Source organism: Staurois parvus, unplaced genomic scaffold (assembly GCF_062004578.1).
Source record: "Staurois parvus isolate SC_StPar_1 unplaced genomic scaffold, SC_StPar_1.0 ptg000096l, whole genome shotgun sequence".
NCBI classification, from domain to species: Eukaryota; Metazoa; Chordata; class Amphibia; order Anura; family Ranidae; genus Staurois; species Staurois parvus.
In genome coordinates this window covers 18,031,500-18,050,226 of record NW_028317892.1, presented here as the reverse complement: position 1 = coordinate 18,050,226, position 18,727 = coordinate 18,031,500, and the positions used below count along the sequence as shown (strand labels likewise).

At 41.8% G+C, this 18,727-nt stretch overlaps 1 protein-coding gene across 1 annotated transcript in view; it reads left to right on the top strand.

Moving 5' to 3' along the window:
• The window catches only part of SMC2 (structural maintenance of chromosomes 2), a 51,118-nt gene extending 34,721 nt beyond the window's left edge, over window positions 1–16,397 (top strand). Inside the window, exons 15-25 of the mRNA XM_089670952.1 lie at window positions 705–909; window positions 1,051–1,186; window positions 5,875–5,999; window positions 6,102–6,295; window positions 6,939–7,082; window positions 7,165–7,359; window positions 11,508–11,708; window positions 11,796–11,912; window positions 12,496–12,656; window positions 13,592–13,739; window positions 15,866–16,397. Coding sequence (XP_089527078.1) covers window positions 705–909; window positions 1,051–1,186; window positions 5,875–5,999; window positions 6,102–6,295; window positions 6,939–7,082; window positions 7,165–7,359; window positions 11,508–11,708; window positions 11,796–11,912; window positions 12,496–12,656; window positions 13,592–13,739; window positions 15,866–16,057 — 1,818 coding nt within the window. The 3' untranslated portion in view covers window positions 16,058–16,397. The remainder of the gene's footprint in view (window positions 1–704; window positions 910–1,050; window positions 1,187–5,874; window positions 6,000–6,101; window positions 6,296–6,938; window positions 7,083–7,164; window positions 7,360–11,507; window positions 11,709–11,795; window positions 11,913–12,495; window positions 12,657–13,591; window positions 13,740–15,865) is intronic.
• The last annotated feature ends 2,330 nt before the right edge of the window (window positions 16,398–18,727 follow it).

Sequence of the window (18,727 nt, the reverse complement as noted above, 5' to 3'; positions counted from 1 at the left end):
TGACATCATACCTTTTTACCAAGTTTGATTTGTTTTTCCAAGGTTGATGTGTTTGCGTCTTCTGATGTGGTTTTTACAGGCAGCTGTTTGAGGTTCTTGTTCCCCTCCTGGGGGGTTCTCGCGTGGTTACGGTTTTGCCTGTTCTGGTTTCCTACCCCTCGTAAGGGTATTGCTTTACGATGTTGCTATGGTCAAAAATAAGAAGAGGCTGTGTTCATCAATGAACGTTAGCAAACACAGGATCTTTTTGTTACTCACTGTAAAATGCCTTTCTTTCGTTTTACGAGCTAGAACTGCTCATAGGCAGTGTTTTTTTTTGTTATTTTTTTTTCCTACCTAGTGTCCTAGTCCCTATAGTTGGTGCTATAAACCCTGTGGTTGAGAACAAGAAGAGGCGGTGTCCATCAATTAACTCAGAGAAAGTGTTTTTACAGTAACAAAAAATGTTTTTCTTTTGTTAGGTTTAAATACAATTTACCTAAGAATGTGAACACGTGTCTTTTAGAAGACTAAGTGCATGAGCTAGGCTTCAGAAGTAAAAATGGGGTTCTAGAATCCATTTTCCCCTAGCTAAATCATGCTTTCTTTTGTATTTTACTAGTAGATACATTAGACTGATAGTTTAGCTCCCCTAGCATGCCATGATTTTCAGCTCTATCGTACAGTTCTGCTTGAAACAAAAATATGTATATGTTCTTCTGCAGGTGGGATCTGACAATGTGCATCTGGCTCTTACTTTGGTGGGTTATGATTCAGAGCTGCAAAAAGCTATGGAGTATGTCTTTGGAACTACATTAGTGTGCGATACCATGGACAATGCTAAAAAAGTGACATTTGACAAAAGAATAATGACCAAATCTGTTACACTTGGTGGGGATACGTTTGATCCACAAGGAACATTAAGTGGAGGTAAATGTAATTTGTTTATAAGTAATTGTAATCAGTTTGTATAAAGTGCAGTAGATTGTATGCTGGTTATTTAACCACTGAAGAATGCTTGATGGGATGAATATGGGGTGATTATTTAATAATGCAGTCTCTTTTTGGCAGGTGCTCGTTCTCAGGCTCCTTCAGTGTTATCAAAGATTCAGGAGATTAAAGAGGTTCAAGATGAGCTAAGAACAAAAGAGACAGAGCTGCAAGCTATTGAAAAAGAATTGCTTTCTCTGAAAAGTACAGCTGAAAGGTAAGGTCGTCTTTTCTTGAATCCCAGTCTTAGATGCTCTATAGCTCTTGCTGTGGTCATTGAGTCTAGATGAGTGAAGTGATGTTATTTAGTACCATCTTTGATAATTTTTGTTTGGAGTGGGTATTAACCAAGCTTTGTTATTGCTTTAAGACCACATTGCCAGGCACTTCAGACTACCTAGGGTGTGAGCCTACAAGGTCTACCAGTTAAGCCTAACTATAAGACTGTGTGTATGTGTGTGTCACTGGCTGGCAGGATTGTGGATGGTGTGAATGTGTCAGCTAAGTTTCTTATGTACACATGGTGAGGAGCTTAAGGGTTTATGGCAGATGTGGAGAAAACTACCTTTTTGGTTTTTCAGAATCTTAAAAAATCTGTTCTGGAGCCTATAGGTTTTGATAATGCTTCCTTTTCTAGGTCCACATTTTACCTGGTAGCCAGACATCATTGTTTGTCTCCGCTGTCCACAGGCCTTTATATATGCAAGCTGATCAATGCTCTCTTTTTTGCTCTCTGCTGTGGGAACCTGCTGCTATGTGAAAAGGCTAAGTGCTGACAGATTGCTGAATGAATAAAAAAAAACGGACAAGTGCTGCCTGTTTGTTTTGGGAAACCTATTAGGGGTTACCCTGCTAGACAGAAGCTGATGTTGGTTATTTTTACAGGTTGCATTGCACACTTATTGTAGTAAAGAGAAAACTTAACTGAGAACAGGTACAGTTTTTTTTTTATCATGTCAGTGCACTTGACTGGGTGTTGAAGGGCTAGTCTGGAACTAGAATTCATGCCATGGGTTCCACTTTAGGCGCTTTCATCTCATACAAACATGTTGTGACCACATGACTGTGATATGAGGCAAGGATTCGGGTACTCACAAAGTTAGGCAACTGGTAGCAGAGGAAGGTCTGAAGTCAGAGGTGATCAGTGGTGACCAAGGCCACTGTAGACGGATAGTAGGAACAGACCAGAGGTCAAAGCTCCACATGGCTCTTTGCAAACTAGCAGTGAAGAGAAGCTTTGTCTATGCTAAATATCCATTGAGCTTGTGCCAACGGTTTATCCAGTTGATGTCACTTTTCAGGCCCCCAGCTTTACTCCCGTTTGTGGTAAAACCAGCAGAAACTGGGAAATTCAAAAGTAAAGCTGAATAATAAGTTATCTCCCAGTGCTCATTTTACCTGTAAAATCTATTTCTTGAATGTACAGGACACAGACAAAGTCAGAGGCAACTGTGTTATAGGCAGATACTTTCAGGTGATTGTACCATGGCAAAAAAGCGATGAGGACCCCCATATAACCCTTTCCCACTCCCAACAATCTTCAGTTCTGTAGAAAGCAATCAAGACTGTAGAGGGGAGGGTGGCCTATGTTCTGTACAGTACTCCAAAATGGATTTTATAGGCAAGTCAAACATTCATTTTCTTTATAATACAGTACAAGACAAAGGCAGGTTCAGAAACGGCTGAATGCCCCCAAGCAGTACCAATGATGCGAGGGCCCCAAAACTGGCAACACAATCGGCCAACATATACCCCTCAAATGGGACACACAGCTCCTTTTTGATTTTGGAACAGTGAATGAATTGGAGTAAAAGCATCTAAATCTTTCCCCCACTATCACAGGTAAAATTGCAGTCATTATTTATGGAGGGCATCAGAAGGAAAGAGCCTGGGGGGAAGGGGGGGGGTCCACAGTTAAACTATGCAAAACAGAATCTCAGGGGGAGGTTAGTTAGTGGAATCCCTCCAACCCCATTGGTAGCTAGGGCAATAAAAAGAAATGTATTTCCCATTCCTGGGCCCTTCATCTGTAGGTCTGCCATTAAAGTGAGGGAGCTCTTATTAGGATCTTTCTCACTCTGACTTTTGAGGCAAGCAGGGGTAATAGGAGGATCCTTAGTGTCTTTTTTTCTGAGATGTAGAGCTTTAGCAGTCCTGTCTCCCAGAATACCTTGTTCCAGTACCCACAGACCCCTGAAACATCTAGGAAATGTCCCTCCTGCTGAATCCATGATTGCCACCATGTCATTAGGCAAATGCACAGTTAGCCTGAACTGCTGAGGACCTCCCAGGTTTGTCCATGGCGCTGCCTGAACTGCCTAGGTCCAACCCTGCGACGCTCAAATCTAGCAACCATTGAAGTAGGCACAGAAGGGAAAGGGAGGTGGGAGGAACAGTTCAGACACCCACTTGTACAGCAGAGGAAGGAGGACCCTATTTCAAGAAAAGGGAGGGAAATAATACTCATGGATCAACAGTTCCACACAGGGGAGCACAGGAAATTAACTCCTAAATACCCTTGACTTCACCCACTTCAGAAGGGCATACTCCGTTGGTTAGAGGGTCTTGAGGGACTGGTGTAGTTGTCAATCCTCCAGGAAATAGCACCTTTCATACTTTTACTATAATGCTCCTTTATAATCTTGGTAATAGATGTGTGTTTTTCTTCAATATCTTACATAAGTGATGCTTATCCTCAGTTTATAGATCTCCCTTCACAAAGCTTTTTTACAGGTGCATTGAATAGCATAGATAATTTCTTGTTTCTACATACTGTATATTAAAGTCCTTGATTGGATATTTCTGTTATGTTTGGTAGTATAAAGGTTTATAAGAAAGCCATAGCAGACTAGAGGTCCAAAAAGCTGGCCATACACTGTGACTGTTGGTCAGTTCCTGATGAATTGTCCAAAATTTGCTTTGAGTGGCCCTTTTGGCATTTCTGGCACTTTTTTAATCTGTTTTTAGAGTCACTCAAGCAAATATACTTTGTTGACCTGAAAAGACTCGTGTATCATGAATGCTACTATTTCTTTGAATCCAGGGAGTCATGAGCATTCTTAGAGCTGCTACTCTTGTAGTCAAGAATAGGACTCATTTTTTCAGAATTATTGCTCTTAGGACTTCCCATAGTAGTGTGGTCTGGTAGTGTGTCCAGTTTCATCTTAAGCTCCACCAGGGTTATAACCTCACCGTTGTTTTGGTTAGTTCTTACTTTTATCACCTGCCTACTTTTGTTGGGACATTTCCCATGCACCTTACATTTTCGGTCATACCGACTGTGGAATCAAATCCTGGGTTTTCTGTTGGATTCAGCAGTCATTTTAACATCGTTCACAGCTTGTTTCTAGTCAGTTCCAGGGTTCCTCCTCCCTGATAAGACTTGCCTTGGTAAGTTGGCAGTCTGAACCAACAGTCTGTTCAGGTGGTTGTTGCTGTTTGCCCACTCCTTAGTTGGACTGTTTTAGATATCCCAGCATTATCTGACTGACGAAGGTGTAGGCAGAACACACATAGAGATCACAGGACCCCTCTTTTCCTTTATTAAAGGGTTCAACAAGCAGAGGGTTTATCACAGGTAGGTCCACAGGGTAATTTATGGTATGGAATAAGTCTAGAGTTGCAGGGCCGTAATTTGGGCACCGCAACAAATGGGTGGCAAGATCACAGGGCAGCAATATGGCACAGAAAAGAATAAATCTAAGGTCAAAACAGCAATCCCAGCATAGAAAGGGGAAAGCAGCAAGATTATAAAGGAGATTGCCGAGTCCTGTATGATCTAGTTGCAGCTTCAGTTCCATACAGGCGACAAGGAGATGTCTTGGTGCCAAATAGCAGCTCACAGCTTATAAGAAACTACAAGTCCCAGCTATCCCAATCGCAAAATCCCGCTGTTTTGAGTTGGAGCAAACTAAGTATACACTCTCCTCTTCTCCGAGCACAGGTCTGTTTATTTTGTTCTGCTGAGGCCTAAATTGCTGATGCTGAGGTGTCTAGCGATTTCCTGGTACCAGGATACATTGAATCCTTTGCTTCTTGCTGGGAGAAGCCCCATTTCCAGACCCCCTCTGTGGGTGCAGGAATTCATTGCTCAGTTATGCAGATCAGCTGCATGCACACTGCCATTTTATTAGTATTCATGTAAATGTTTTTTGGGGTTGTTGATTTTACAAAGATTTATTATTTCTGATTTACGTTAAATTACTTCCTGTGTGTCTCAGGATTTTTGTACGACTGTAAAATTATTTTCTTTGGGTCCATTGTGGGACACTGGTCCTACCCCTCTGTCTTTATGATTATGCTCCTGTCACTGCTTGCTACCAACTCAGGAATGCTGGGTAGAAGAGGGGCTCTACTGGGCTGGCCTACAGATTTGTTTGCTAGTGTCCAATGCTCGTTTCGGCAGCAATATAACCCCACACTGACTTCCTGTGTCTCTATTACCTCTAAGGATTTGACGGTTAATAAAAAAAAAATATATATTTTTTTTGATCTGCTAGGAAGTCCAGTCAGTCTGTCCTAATTCCAAACTGCTGTTCTTTTATTGTCCAGCAGTCACTGGCAGTTACCGTAGTCTGTTAAGACAGGCTGTTTTGTTTTCTTTTTTATACTTTGGCTGTGTCATATAAATTGATAGTCCTGGCTTATCAAATTTTTCTATTTCTTGTTTGATGGATGTTATCTTTAGCCTGCTCTTGTTGTGTCTACATCTCCACTAGTGGTATAAGCTCCCTTTTGGCATGAAATGTCTGGTGGCATAACAGTTATTTGAAACACATTATGCTGTAGTGAGATATAGAATACATATTGTCCGGTAATCCATAGGCACACATTTTAGTATTAGAAAAATTGAGTGGTTATAATGTGCTTCCTGTTAAGTAGTGTTTTTTTATTTTCTTTTTGCAGATATCGCCAGCTAAAACAGCAATGGGAAACAAAGTCTGAAGAAGCTGATCTTCTCCTTACAAAACTCCAGCAGAGTTCATATCACAAACAGCAGGAGGAACTGGAGGCATTGAGACAAACGATTGGTGAGGACATTGTTGTAGTTTTCAACTTGTTAAAGGAAACATTCTATTTGGTGTAAAACCATAGATGTGGTTTTATATAATAATTTATTTTTGTTATGTTAGATGAGAGTGAGGAAACTCTGAAGAAGACAAAGGAGGTACAGAAAAAGGCAGAAGAGAAATACAAGGTTCTTGAGCACAAAATGAAAAATGCAGAAGCTGAGCGTGAGAAAGAATTGAAAGAGGCTCAGCAGAAGCTAGATGCAGCCAAAAAGAAATCTGATGCCTCCAGCAAGAAGATGAAGGAGAAACAGCAGGTTGGTGCCAGCCTTTTCCTACTGACATTATGGTCATTAAGGTAAACCTGTCATCCAATTTAAATGTCTGAAACGCAAAGTGCTTCCTAAGTACAAGGAGCCTTCTACTGACTCCTCCTTTTGAGATTGCTTTCAGTTTGCTAGAGAAGCCTAGAATTCCATTCTGAACCCCAGCTTCCACCACACGCTGGTTCTTTGTCCATGAAGAGTGCTTGCTAGGAACAGGCTTAGATTCAGACTGTTGAAGAGGCATTTCCAGCATGGGGTAGTAAAAGCCAACACCTTGTGAAATCTTTTCTTAGGTAGCACTTGTGGTAACATGAAAACGGACATGCAGTTTACTTTTAACCCTTATACATTGCTTACAGCATACTAAATGTATTTTCCCAAATGTGCAAAGTACAGTGGATTCAAAAGGAACCTGTCGGTTAACTAAAAATGTCAAAATACTTTCAGGCACCACAAGTTACCTTCATTCTGACATTTGTAAGTTTGACCTTTTTGGTCTCATTATAGCTTGAATAATAAAGTAGCTTACTTTACCAAAAAGCACGGAAGTGCATATGAGGTTTGAAGTGATCAGAGTGCTAATTTGATTTTACTATTGAAAAGTATTTTGTGTTTTTGGTTTTTTTTTCCACAGGAGGTGGATGCTCTTATGTTAGAACTGGAGGAAATGAAGAGAGAACAGACAACCTACCAACAGCAGATCGAAGCAGTGGATGAAGCCATTAAAAACTACCAGGGGCAAATAGACAGCATGGCAGCTGGTGTAGCAATGAACAAGGTAAGGAATTACTTCCGAAGAAACTCATATTACTGGATAATGTGACACATTTCACATGCATGACAATAATATATTTTGCCAGGAAACTGTCAAGAAATCCCAGGAGGAGCTGGCCAAGCAAAAAGAGATTATTATGGGGCATGACAGAGAAATTAAGAGCAAGTCTTCAGAAGCTGGCAAGATGAGGGAAAGCAATAATGACATCCAGCTCAAGATAAAAGAGCTAGAACACAATATTAGTAAACACAAAAAGGATAGTGCTGACGCTACTGCAAGGGTAATTGACTGCTTATCCTTCACAATATGCATCTTTTGTTTTTCTGTTTTATGTTGTAAACACTTAATGCTAAACTTTTGCAAGGAAAATAATATATCCTACACAATACTGTCATGTGCATATATTAGTTTCTGTAACTGTGAGCACTGAAAAGGATCTATGCACTACTATCCATTCTGCTGGTCCAACATAGGTTAGATCAGACCAAGAAGAGGAGGCATTTATAAAAAAGTCATTCAATACACATCCCCTAGGAAATCGGTGCAGAGGTTATATATTTATACCAAAGGTCAATCCCAATTCTGAACGTAAGATTACGTTCGACAAAATGGGGTGTATAGGAAAGAGGTAGTGTATAGCAGGTTTTTTTGGCACACAGGCTATTAGCTAATTTTCTACCAATTCGGGAACATTTTGGAAATTGGGTAGCGCAGCTGTGTAAATGCTTTACTTTTATGTGTTATAGCATTTGCACATACTCACCATTCCCTCACTACCGTGCAGCAGAGGAGATTGCCTATGGCGGCATGTCGCCCTAGGAGGAGGGGTAGAGAGGGTGTCTGGTGTCCTCATTTCCCAGGTGTATGATCATGGATCACAGACGCCGGCGTGATGTAGGCAGGAATTGTTCTGGGTGACATGCCAACCTACCCCTCTTATCTGGCCACATCCCGGGATCACTGGGCGGCCCATGGCAGCCTGTCCCTCCCTCTGCAAGCTCCACCTCATCGGTGATTGGCCGCTGGATCTGTAGCCCAGGGAAAGCACACAGGCAGAGAGAGGAGCCGAGCAGCAGCATGAAGAGAGCAGACGGTGCTGCTGCAGCCAGGTATGCTGGCTGTGGATCGGAAAGGGAGTGAGCCCGGGCTGGAGGAGGGGTCAGCAATGTAAGCATTATTGGTGTCAGTGGGAGTAATAGTGCCTCATCATTAGTGTCAGTGAGTGTGGGAGGAATAGTGCCCTATCATTGGTGTCACTTGCACCAATGATGGGGCACCGTTCCTCCCACTGACACCAGTGATGGGGCACCGTTCCTCCCACTGACACCGATAATGGAATAAAATAAGAGGTGGAGCCTAAAACGGAAAGGGTGGAGTTTACAGATGAAGGGGTTGATCTTGATCAGGAAGGGGTGGGACAAATTTAGATGGGGGGGGGGGGGGGTGCCCAATTTTAGCCTTGCCCAGGGCAGCACAAAACCAAAATACACGACTGCCCTGCAGCTCTGTTTGGGTGATCCTTCAGGTATGAGGCACATGGGACTCAATCCCCCCTTCTCATTTGAAATCACTGGTACTTGGTGGTTAGCTGCTCAGGCAAACAGCGCTGTCATGGAGGAGCGGAGAGAACATCCTCAGCCCTATTTAAACTCCAAGTTACAACTTGTAACAAACAGAGGGCTTTCACAGAGAAAATGTACCTTTTTAAGAAAAAAAATTGGGTAACCTTGAAATTGCTGACAGCAATTCATCTAAAAAAAAGTTGCGACAGGGCAACAAAATGCTGGCAAAGTGGTACTAGCAATGAAGAACATTTTGCAACTAATTAGGTTGTCAACAGGTCAGTAACCTGAATGGGTATAAATAGAGTGTCAGGGTGTCTTAGAAGTAAAGATGGGCAGAGGTTTACCAGTCTGTGAAAAGATGCATCTAGAAATTCTCAAACAATTTCAGAATAATGTCCCTCAACCTATAATTGCAAATACTTTCAATATACCATCATCCATAGTACATAATATCAAAAGATTGGAGAATTCTCTGTACGCAAAGGAACAGGCCAAAATGCAGTATTGGAGGACCGTGATCTTCAGGGCCCTCAGATTGCACTACATTAAAAACCAGCATGATTCTCGGATGGACATCACTGCATGGGCTCAGGAATACTTACAAAAATTACTGCCTGTGAACACAGTTCGCTGTGCCATCCATAAATGCAATATAAAGCTCTATCATACAAAGAAGCTGTATATAAACATGATCAAGAAACATGTCTTCTGTGGGCCAAAGCTCATTTACAATGGTCTGTTGCGAAGTGGAAAACTGTTCTCTGATCAGACAAATTGAAATTTGACATTCTTTTTGAGAGCCATGGGCACTGCATCCTCCAGACCAAAGAGGAGAGGGGCCTTCCAGCTTGTTATCAACGCTCAGTTCAAAAGCCTGCATCTCTAATGGTATAGGGGTGTATTAGTTTGTACGGAATGGGCAGCTTTTACATCTGGAAAGGCACCATCACTGCTAAAAGATACTGTATATCCAGGTTTTAGAGTTGCATGTTCTCCCATCCAGACGTCTTTTTCAGGGAAGGCTTTGCATATTTCAGCAGGACAATGCTAAATCGCATAATAACAACATGGCTTTGTAGTAGAGGAGTCCGGGGGCTAACTAGCACGCCTGCAGTCCAGACCTTACACTAGTTGAAAATATTTGCTTCATCTTGAAACAAAAAATACGACAAAAAAGCCCCAGGGTTGGTGGGCAGTTGGAATCCTATATCAGGCAAGGATCTGGCAACATTCCTCTCATAAACTCCAGCAACTGGTCTCCTCAGCTCCCAGACATTTGCAGAGTGTTGTTAAAAGAAGAGGGAATGCTACACTGTGGTAAACATGGCCCTATGTTTGAGATGCATTGTTCCCATTAACCACTTGCCTACCAGGCACTTATACCCCCTTCCTTACCAGGCCAGTTTTCAGCTTTCAGCGCTGCCGCACTTTGATTGACAATTGCGCGGTCATGCAACATTGTACCCATATGAAATTTTGATCATTTTTTTCTCACAAATAGAGCTTTCTTTTGGTGGTATTTAATCGCCACTGGGCGCTTTACTTTTTGCGCTATAAATAAAAAAAGTGCAAAAAATTTGAAAAAAAAAAAAGTTTATTTGTTTCTTTTATAAAATTTTTCAAACAGGTATTTTTTCTCCTTCACTGATGTGCGTTGATGAGGCAGCACTGATGGGCACTGATAGGCGGCACTGATAGGCAGCACTAAAGGGCACTGATAGGCAGTACTAATGAGGTGGCATGGATAGGCGGCACTGATAGACAGCACTAATTAGGGGTCACGGATAGGCGGCATTAATATGCAGCACTGATAGGCGGCACTGATAGGTGACACTGATGATGGGTACTGATAGACGGCACTGACTGGCATCACTGCTGGGCACTGACTGGCGGCACTGACTGGCACAACCCCTGGGCACTGACTGGTGGCATTGACTGGCAGCACTGCTGGGCTGCACTGATGGGTGGCACTGGTGGGCAGCACTGGTGGGTGGGCACAGGTGGGTGGCACTGGTGGGCACAGGTGGGTGGGCACAGGTGGGTGGCACTGCTGGGCACATGTAGGTGGCACTTCTGGGCACAGGTAGGTGGCACTGCAGAGAGGCACAGGTGGGTGCACTGCTGGGCACGGGTGGGCGGAGCTAGTGGGCGCACTGCTGGGCTGAACTTGCGGGTGGCACTGCTGGGCACCGATCATCAGTGCCCTGATGTTCGGTGCTGATCCCCGCTCTGACAACTGCCGGTTCTCGGCAGTACTTTCCTCACGATCTGACAGCGTGAAGAAAGTGCAGCCGAGAACCGGCACTTGCATTTCCCTCTGATCAGCGTGTCATTGGACACCGCTGATCACGTGGTAAAAGGCCGCTGTGATTGGCCTTTTACCACATCACGTGATCAGCTGTGTCCGTAGGACACAGCGATCACGGAAATCGCCGGGTGCGCGCCCCCTGGGGCGCGCAGGAGAGCGCGTTCTGGGAGGACGTCATATGACGTCCACCCAGAACTGGCCGGCCGCAGTGAAGCCGTCATTCGGCTATCTGCGGTCGGCAGCTGGTTCATTTCAAAATTACCTTCTTTTTTTCTTAAAATGGTACATTTTCTCATTTTAAACATTTGATATGTTTTCTGTGTTCTGTTGTGTATAAAATATGGGTTTATGAAATTTGCAAATTGTTGCATTCTGTTTTAATGTAGATTTTACACAGCGTCCCAACTTTTTTGGAATTGGGATTTTTTTATGTGTGTTAGTGACACCTGACTTTTAAAACGATACCACTATATACAAAGAAAGTAGAAAAGTTATGTTTTATCAGTTGTCAAGTCCCAGTAATAACTGTTCTGATATCTTCTATGCACGTGTTAGGTTGCCAAAATGCTAAATGACTATGAGTGGATTGCTTCTGAAAAGCATCTCTTTGGGCAAGAAAACACAGCTTATGATTTCAAAACAAACAACCCAAAGGCAGCAGGGCAGAGGTTACAGAAACTACAAGAAATGCAGGAAAAACTAGGACGGAACGTTAACATGAGAGCAATGAACATGTTGACCCAAGCAGAAGAAAGGGTAGGTGTATGTGATCATTGCAACCACTAAGGCAAGTACAGTTGAATCACAAGTTGATTTATTTCTCTGTATCCAATGACTTAATAGTACAATGACCTAATGAAAAAGAAGAGAATTGTGGAGAACGACAAATCTAAAATTCTGGATACTATTGAAGAGCTTGACCAGAAGAAAAACGAGGCTTTGAAAATTGCCTGGCAAAAGGTAAAGCTGGGCCTTTTTAGCATGATTGTATTTCAAAGAAAAGATATAGTCTCAGCATACCTATTTCTTTTTTAACATTGTGAAAGAAATGCAAGCAATAGTTATTTTTGATAATCTGGTGTATTGCTGCCTTTCTACTGGACATCTATTTCCACATCTTCCTGGATTCCCTGCATGCTTTGCAGCTTCTCCTCTGCTCATTTCTTTGGTTTACATTGTTTTCAAGGACTACATATCCCATGGTACCTTGCTGCCTAAACACAGTAATCCCTGTACTGGTTGCATCTCTGTAGTTCTGAAGGCAGGCTCTGTTAAATGTGTGACACAAGCAGCACATATTTGCAGGGCATAGTGAATGTGTCACAGAATTCAAGGAAGCAAAATGTATGGTATTAATCAGAAATTAAGTTTTTCAAACTTCAAGTTCTTTGAGATTAATAGAGGGCAACAAATAACTGAAATCAATATGGAAATTAATATATAATAACTTTTGACCAAAGGGACACTTTAAAGATGTAAAGCCTATACAAATAGGAATGGTTTGCAACTTGGTTTAGATGTCAACATCTCTTACATTGTTTAGGTGAACAAAGACTTTGGTTCTATCTTCTCAACTCTGTTACCTGGGGCAAATGCCAAGCTGGCACCTCCTGAAGGCCAGAATGCATTGGATGGGCTGGAGTTCAAGGTTGCATTGGGCAGCACGTGGAAAGAAAATCTGACTGAATTAAGTGGTGGACAGCGGTAAACTTTCTCCCATATTTTGTACAGGACAAGAAGGTTGAGGGACTCTGGATTAAGTAGGATACATATAGACTAGATGGAATTGTACACTTGTTAGTCTGTGCTTCAAGTTTATTTTTCTAGTGTTCTAAGATGTATGGGATAACCAGGCATAAAATATTTAGGCCCTGTTCAGACATGCTGCATTTTATTGCAACGCACAGTAAGGCATAGCCTGTCACTGCACAGCAGCGCAACATGCCGAAAATCGGTATAAGTGAAGTGTCATTCTGTGCACTTCCAATATTGGTGACATGAAGGAAAAAAGAACTGTGTGATGCTCTGAAACATGCATCACACCGTGCTCTACTGCTGGCTCACTGCAGCCAAAACAAACCGCTGCCTGCTCACTAAACCACTGCAGTTTAATTAATGGGCAGTGTGAACGGGCCCTAAAGATTTCATACGATCAATGATATAGGCTTATTTTACCCAGTTACAAACCTACCGTATAAGTTGCTTTTGATAGAATGACAATGTCTGATGACATGCTGCTTAGAATGGTCAACAAGAAATATTTACTGTGTCTTAATGGCTGCTTATGTTTAATTTTCTTTCAGTTCTGTGCCTAGGTAGGAATGAGCAATAGCTATCAGGTGGCAGTCAAATCTATTGGCATAACATTGTTTCCTTGCACTATGCTCTTATTAACACTTTCTGTTTACCCGACCATGTTAGTTTGGCCAGCCTTTTCCTGTGTGGGGTTAGGAAGAATGGTTGTTGGCTTGTAAAAATCAAAGCAGTCTGATCATTAGCTGATTATTTCTGCTCCTAGAAAAATATATGAACATTTAGCACCTCTTGCATACGTTGCTGTATACTTGACACTACCATATCAAAAGGTTCATGACCATCATTAAGATAATCCTTGCTTCTCAATGTTTTTTTCTTTTTAGGTCACTTGTGGCCTTGTCTCTTATATTGGCCATGTTACTTTTTAAACCTGCTCCTATATATATTCTGGATGAAGTTGATGCAGCCTTGGACCTCTCTCATACGCAGAACATTGGTCAGATGCTTCGGACACACTTCAGACACTCCCAGGTAAAATAACAGTGGTGACTGAATTTCCAGACATGACAGGTTTTAATACGTAGGTCAGTGGGCACTGGACAAACATGTTTATCGAACCATAAAAATATTGAGGCCACTTTTTCTTGTCTTCTGAAGGACAAAAGAATGCAGATCTTGTCAGATTATACAGGAGGATTGTACACAAGCAAAAAAAAAAAAATTGTAGATCAGCCCAAGGATAACTAATTCTGTACCCGGCTAGTGTTCTAGGAGGATGGATATCTTTTCCTCCGCTCTTCTGAGAAAAGTCTAACCAGTCTTTGCTAGCCTTTTTTCTTTAGTTTTATTTTTTTCTTTGGATTATTCATCAATAAAGAGTACTTACCACATTGTTGCTTGAGATGGTCTCTAGACCGCAGGGATCTCAATTGCCCATTCCTAGGCCTGACTCTGTAGTACTATACTTGGACCGAACTGGACTTGCGGGACTAGCCTAGAATGAGTGAGTACCTGAGACCTTGCCTTGCACTTTTGCTCCCACAGCTGCAAAGACCTGTCCACTACACCCATTATTTGAAGTGTTTTTCTATGCAGTTTGAAAGCACCATGTGAGATTCTGGACCCGACATGAGTGTGTTTTGGAACTGTTTCTGTATGAGGGGGAGTATATCGAAATCCCTTCTTAAATCCCAGTTTGCCCTGGCAAGTTCTTCTCTGACAGGTTAGGGTCACAGTCCATACAGGACAAACAGCAGGATGGGTTAGATCCCTTCAAAAATGGATTTTGCTACCTCTAGGCGGGAAAATATGGAACTCTTGGAGTCTCCTTGGGATGTCTACATCCAATATCCCAGGAGGCATCAGCTTATAGACAGTGCTGTAGGAGGGAGGACCGTGTGTTGTGCCTGCAAGAACCCTGAAGAGACAGTCCGCTTCCAGTCGCATAGGGAAGGAAGATGGTTGGGCAGAGGATCACAGAAGAAAAATGCTCAATTAGCTGGGCGGTTTAGTATGTTAATTGATAATAAAAGGTAAGAACAGTCTAAGGGGGAAAAAAAAAAGTCAACAACAAAGAGTAATCTTTAATTCTGTATGTGGAACAGATATCTGAAGTCTTAGCCTCATTTACATGGCTATATTGTATATTGGCCATGATGCAGCATGTATACCTTTGGATATTTGCGACCTGAGATCCGTGGTGTTCTGAGCAGCAGAAGCTACTCAGGGTTGTATAAGTAAACTGACTGTTGCTGGGTTCCAGTGTTGTTAATTGTCGCCTGTGGGCGAGCTTTTCCAGCTTAAAGTGGAACTTTAGTTAAACTTTAAAAATGGGAGGACAGGCATGTACTTTTTTTACTTGTAAAATCCTTTTTTTTAAGTGCAATCAGAAATACGGTTTCTGCCCCTCTGTGTTTTATATTCATGCTTCTGGTACTGCTTTCTTCAAACTGAAGCATACTGGCTAAAGAAGGGGTCATCCTGGGGCTGACCTGCAATATTTTTGTTTACCAGTGTTCATTGCTCCTGAATGCAGAAGTATAACCCTACAGTGTCTTATCTTCTGGTGTTCCTCAATGGACAACAAGAAAAGGTTTTTATGAGAAGTACAAAAATCCTATTTACATCACCCTCCACCACATGTAAAGATTAGCATTACTTTAGTTATCTGATCTTTAGTTCTCACAAAGATAGTAGCATAGTCATAATTTGTATGATAGTATATCTTTGTAAGTCAATCAATGGGAAAAGGATCAGCTGCAGGGAGAATACAGGCAATCTGCCTACTAGTCCTTGGTCCTCAGTTTCTTTTTAAGGGTAAGCTATAGGTCTTCTGCACATGGGGCTTATGCATTCATGCTCCGTGAGAGGGCTGGGTATACCCACTCAGTGATGCACAGGTACATCCCCATGCAGGCAGTTTCATAGCTGTCAACTGGGATGCAGCGCTTGTACAGATAGTCGCTAACTTCCATTCTGACATCCATGTGGGTGCACAACCCCAAACATACCCAGGGGTATACACAGCCCTCCCATGGGGAACAGATGCCTATGTGTTGTATGAATGAGGCCATATAAAACAACAAAACATACTTATTTCACTGGTGCACCTAAGGAGCATTATCAGATATGTAAACTGTCAAACTCTTGTCTTCTAGTTCATTGTTGTCTCTCTGAAAGATGGAATGTTCAACAATGCCAATGTCCTGTTCAAGACCAAGTTTGTGGACGGAGTATCCACAGTGGCCAGATTTGCTCAGAATCAAAATGAAGGCAATGCTGCTTCTCAACAAAAAATGGACAAGAGCAGATCTAAAGACAAAAGAAACCGCATGCAAATTGATGAATGAGATTTTAAGACTTTTATACAGTCCAAAAACATTGTATGATTTCAAGAACTGTATGCTTTTACATTTAAATTAATTGCTTATGTCTGTCTGCTTTCTAATGTGCACAGAGTTTTAGCACATTCCTTTGTACATATTTTCTTGTTCTCTTTTCAGTTAAGATACAATTTTAACTTCCATATGAAGAAGCCCAATACATCTGCATGGATTTTGTATTAAACATTTTTTCTTTTTCTTTTTCAAATCTGCTTTCTTCTACTTTGACTATTCAGAAACATTTTTTCAGATTATCTATATGTATATCAAACCTTTTTTTGTATAAATAAAGCATTTCTAAACCCTTTTCCTTGATAAATGTGTGTTCTTTGTCATTTACATAAAAAGAAAAAAATTATTCTTGCCTTAAAATCCCTTCCTTGGAGTCCATCAAAGTACACATTTCATATTCATACATTATATGGTTATACTACAACCTGAAAGCTATTGTACACTGGGCACAAAAATTCAAATGCCAGCTTCTAGGAGCCCTCAACCATCCTGCTCAGTTGTAGAAAGCAATATAAAACTATACCAAGAAGGCAACATCCAATACAAAGGGGAGAGGAGTTGTGTCCTTCACGGGACTCCAAGAAAGGGATTTAAAAGAAGTACAATTTTCTTTATCGTACATTGAGGGACAGTGTTTCATATTCATGAACTGTGGGGTGTCTCCAAGCATTTTGCAAATAAAGGTGTTGTGGAAACGGCCACCACAGGCAATGAGCCAAGTAGTGGACCCTTTAGCTGCTTGTAATGTGACCAGCCTGACATCCTGATGGTAAATACCCAGAGGTACACTTTATTGTAAGAGCAAAGCTACATGGAGGGACAAGTCACTTTTTTCTTAATTATACAGAGTACAGGACACAAGCTCCTTTAAATCTTGACCATGGGTTCTGTGCTGCCACTTTCAGGTGAGAACACAGGCTGTTAGGGCAGCCCATGAATCACCTTCTGCTCCCAGCAATCCTCAGATTTTGCACTACTGTACTTTGGAATTATAAGCCAGAAACTGCTCCATAGAGAGGTTGTCACCAAATACATTGTTTTGATTGAAGACAGATTCCTCACATGAAGACATTTCTCTTCAGTCTAATTGTGGCAAAAATATTGTAGCTTCTGGATCAATTACCTGGAAGACACTGGGCTGGTCTGTACCACTCTGCACTCATTGCAACTAACAGCATTGCACTAAAGTAAAGTGATCTGCAGGTGCAGGACAATGATGATCTGAATCCTAGTAGTACCAGTCCCAGATAGCCCTCTCACTGGAGGAGAGGGTATGCTGTTCCGAAATGCACAAAGCAGGAAATTCTGCATGTCACCTAGTTCTGAGACCCATTTTCGAGTGCAATGGACTATTCTTTGTGCATAGTCCTATCCTTTATAGGAGCTGCAGTGGCTCTTGAGCACAGTACCCTGAAAAACTGCAGACTACAGCTCCAACTGCACAGATTTTGTGGCTCAGATCTCTGCATCAGCCTTCACTGGGTTATCCTGCATTCGTGGGACACAAGACAGCTGCCCCTTCTGCTCCACAGCAACCATTTCTGCCCTGATTCTGATTAAAATGTATGCTTTGACCATAGATTTCTATTAAGGTTATAACACAAGCATTTTAATAGCAATACATATAATAGCTATTTTTGACAATCCAATATAAGCTGACTTGAAAAATCTTACCACAATTCATGGATTCTCACCTGAATGCATTGCAGTTTTTCTGTTTAAATTTCTAAAGATTACATATCCCATAATGCCTTGCTGCCTGCAAGCAAGAATTTCCATACAGACTGCCTCCTGAAACTTCTACTCTGAGCACCTCTGTAGTTCAGAAGGCAGGCTCTCTGAATTTTGTAGGCAGTACCTACCCACAGGTCATATGCGTCCCAGAATTCTAGGACATAAACATGTGGGGATCTTCACAAAGTAAGTAAACGTGGGGATTTTCACAAAGTAAGTTTATAAACTTCAAGATTGTTCAGGATAATTCTAGCATCAGGCTAGAAATAAAGTACGATTTTACATTTTGACCATAGATACACTTTAAGGATAACGTTTTCTTTTTACAGAAAAAAATGCATATTTTTGCAGGTAAAAAAAAGTGCGTTATTTTTTTTTTTTTACTTGGAGCCTGTAAAGCATGGCACCCGCAATCAGCAGATCGCAGGAGCCATGCAAGACTCCTGCAGACTTGTCAGTGAATCTCCTTGTTCTGGCAAGCAAATTACACACTGACAGGAAGAGACAACTACCACAGCACTAAACAGCACCGTGGTAGTTCATTGAGAGCTACAAGCTGACAGCCACAAAAGATATGTTGGGACTTGTAGTTCCCCATTCACATACCTCTGTGAATGAATGATGCATCTGGATGGGCAGAGCACTGCATGGCTGCAAATTTATTTATTTTTTAAATCGTGATGGCTACCAAGGGGAAGAAGATCACCCTCATCATGTTACGTATTCCCAAAGAGGAGGTTGTGAATTCCCAACATGGGATAAACCTCACCCTCATGGTGGATATCAGACAGATGGGAAATGGGACAAGAGGGCAAGCTGAGGTTATTTGGGGATCTTCCTAAAACTCAGCACCTGGGTCTTTGCACCTCTCCTTATAACCTTGGGTATTCA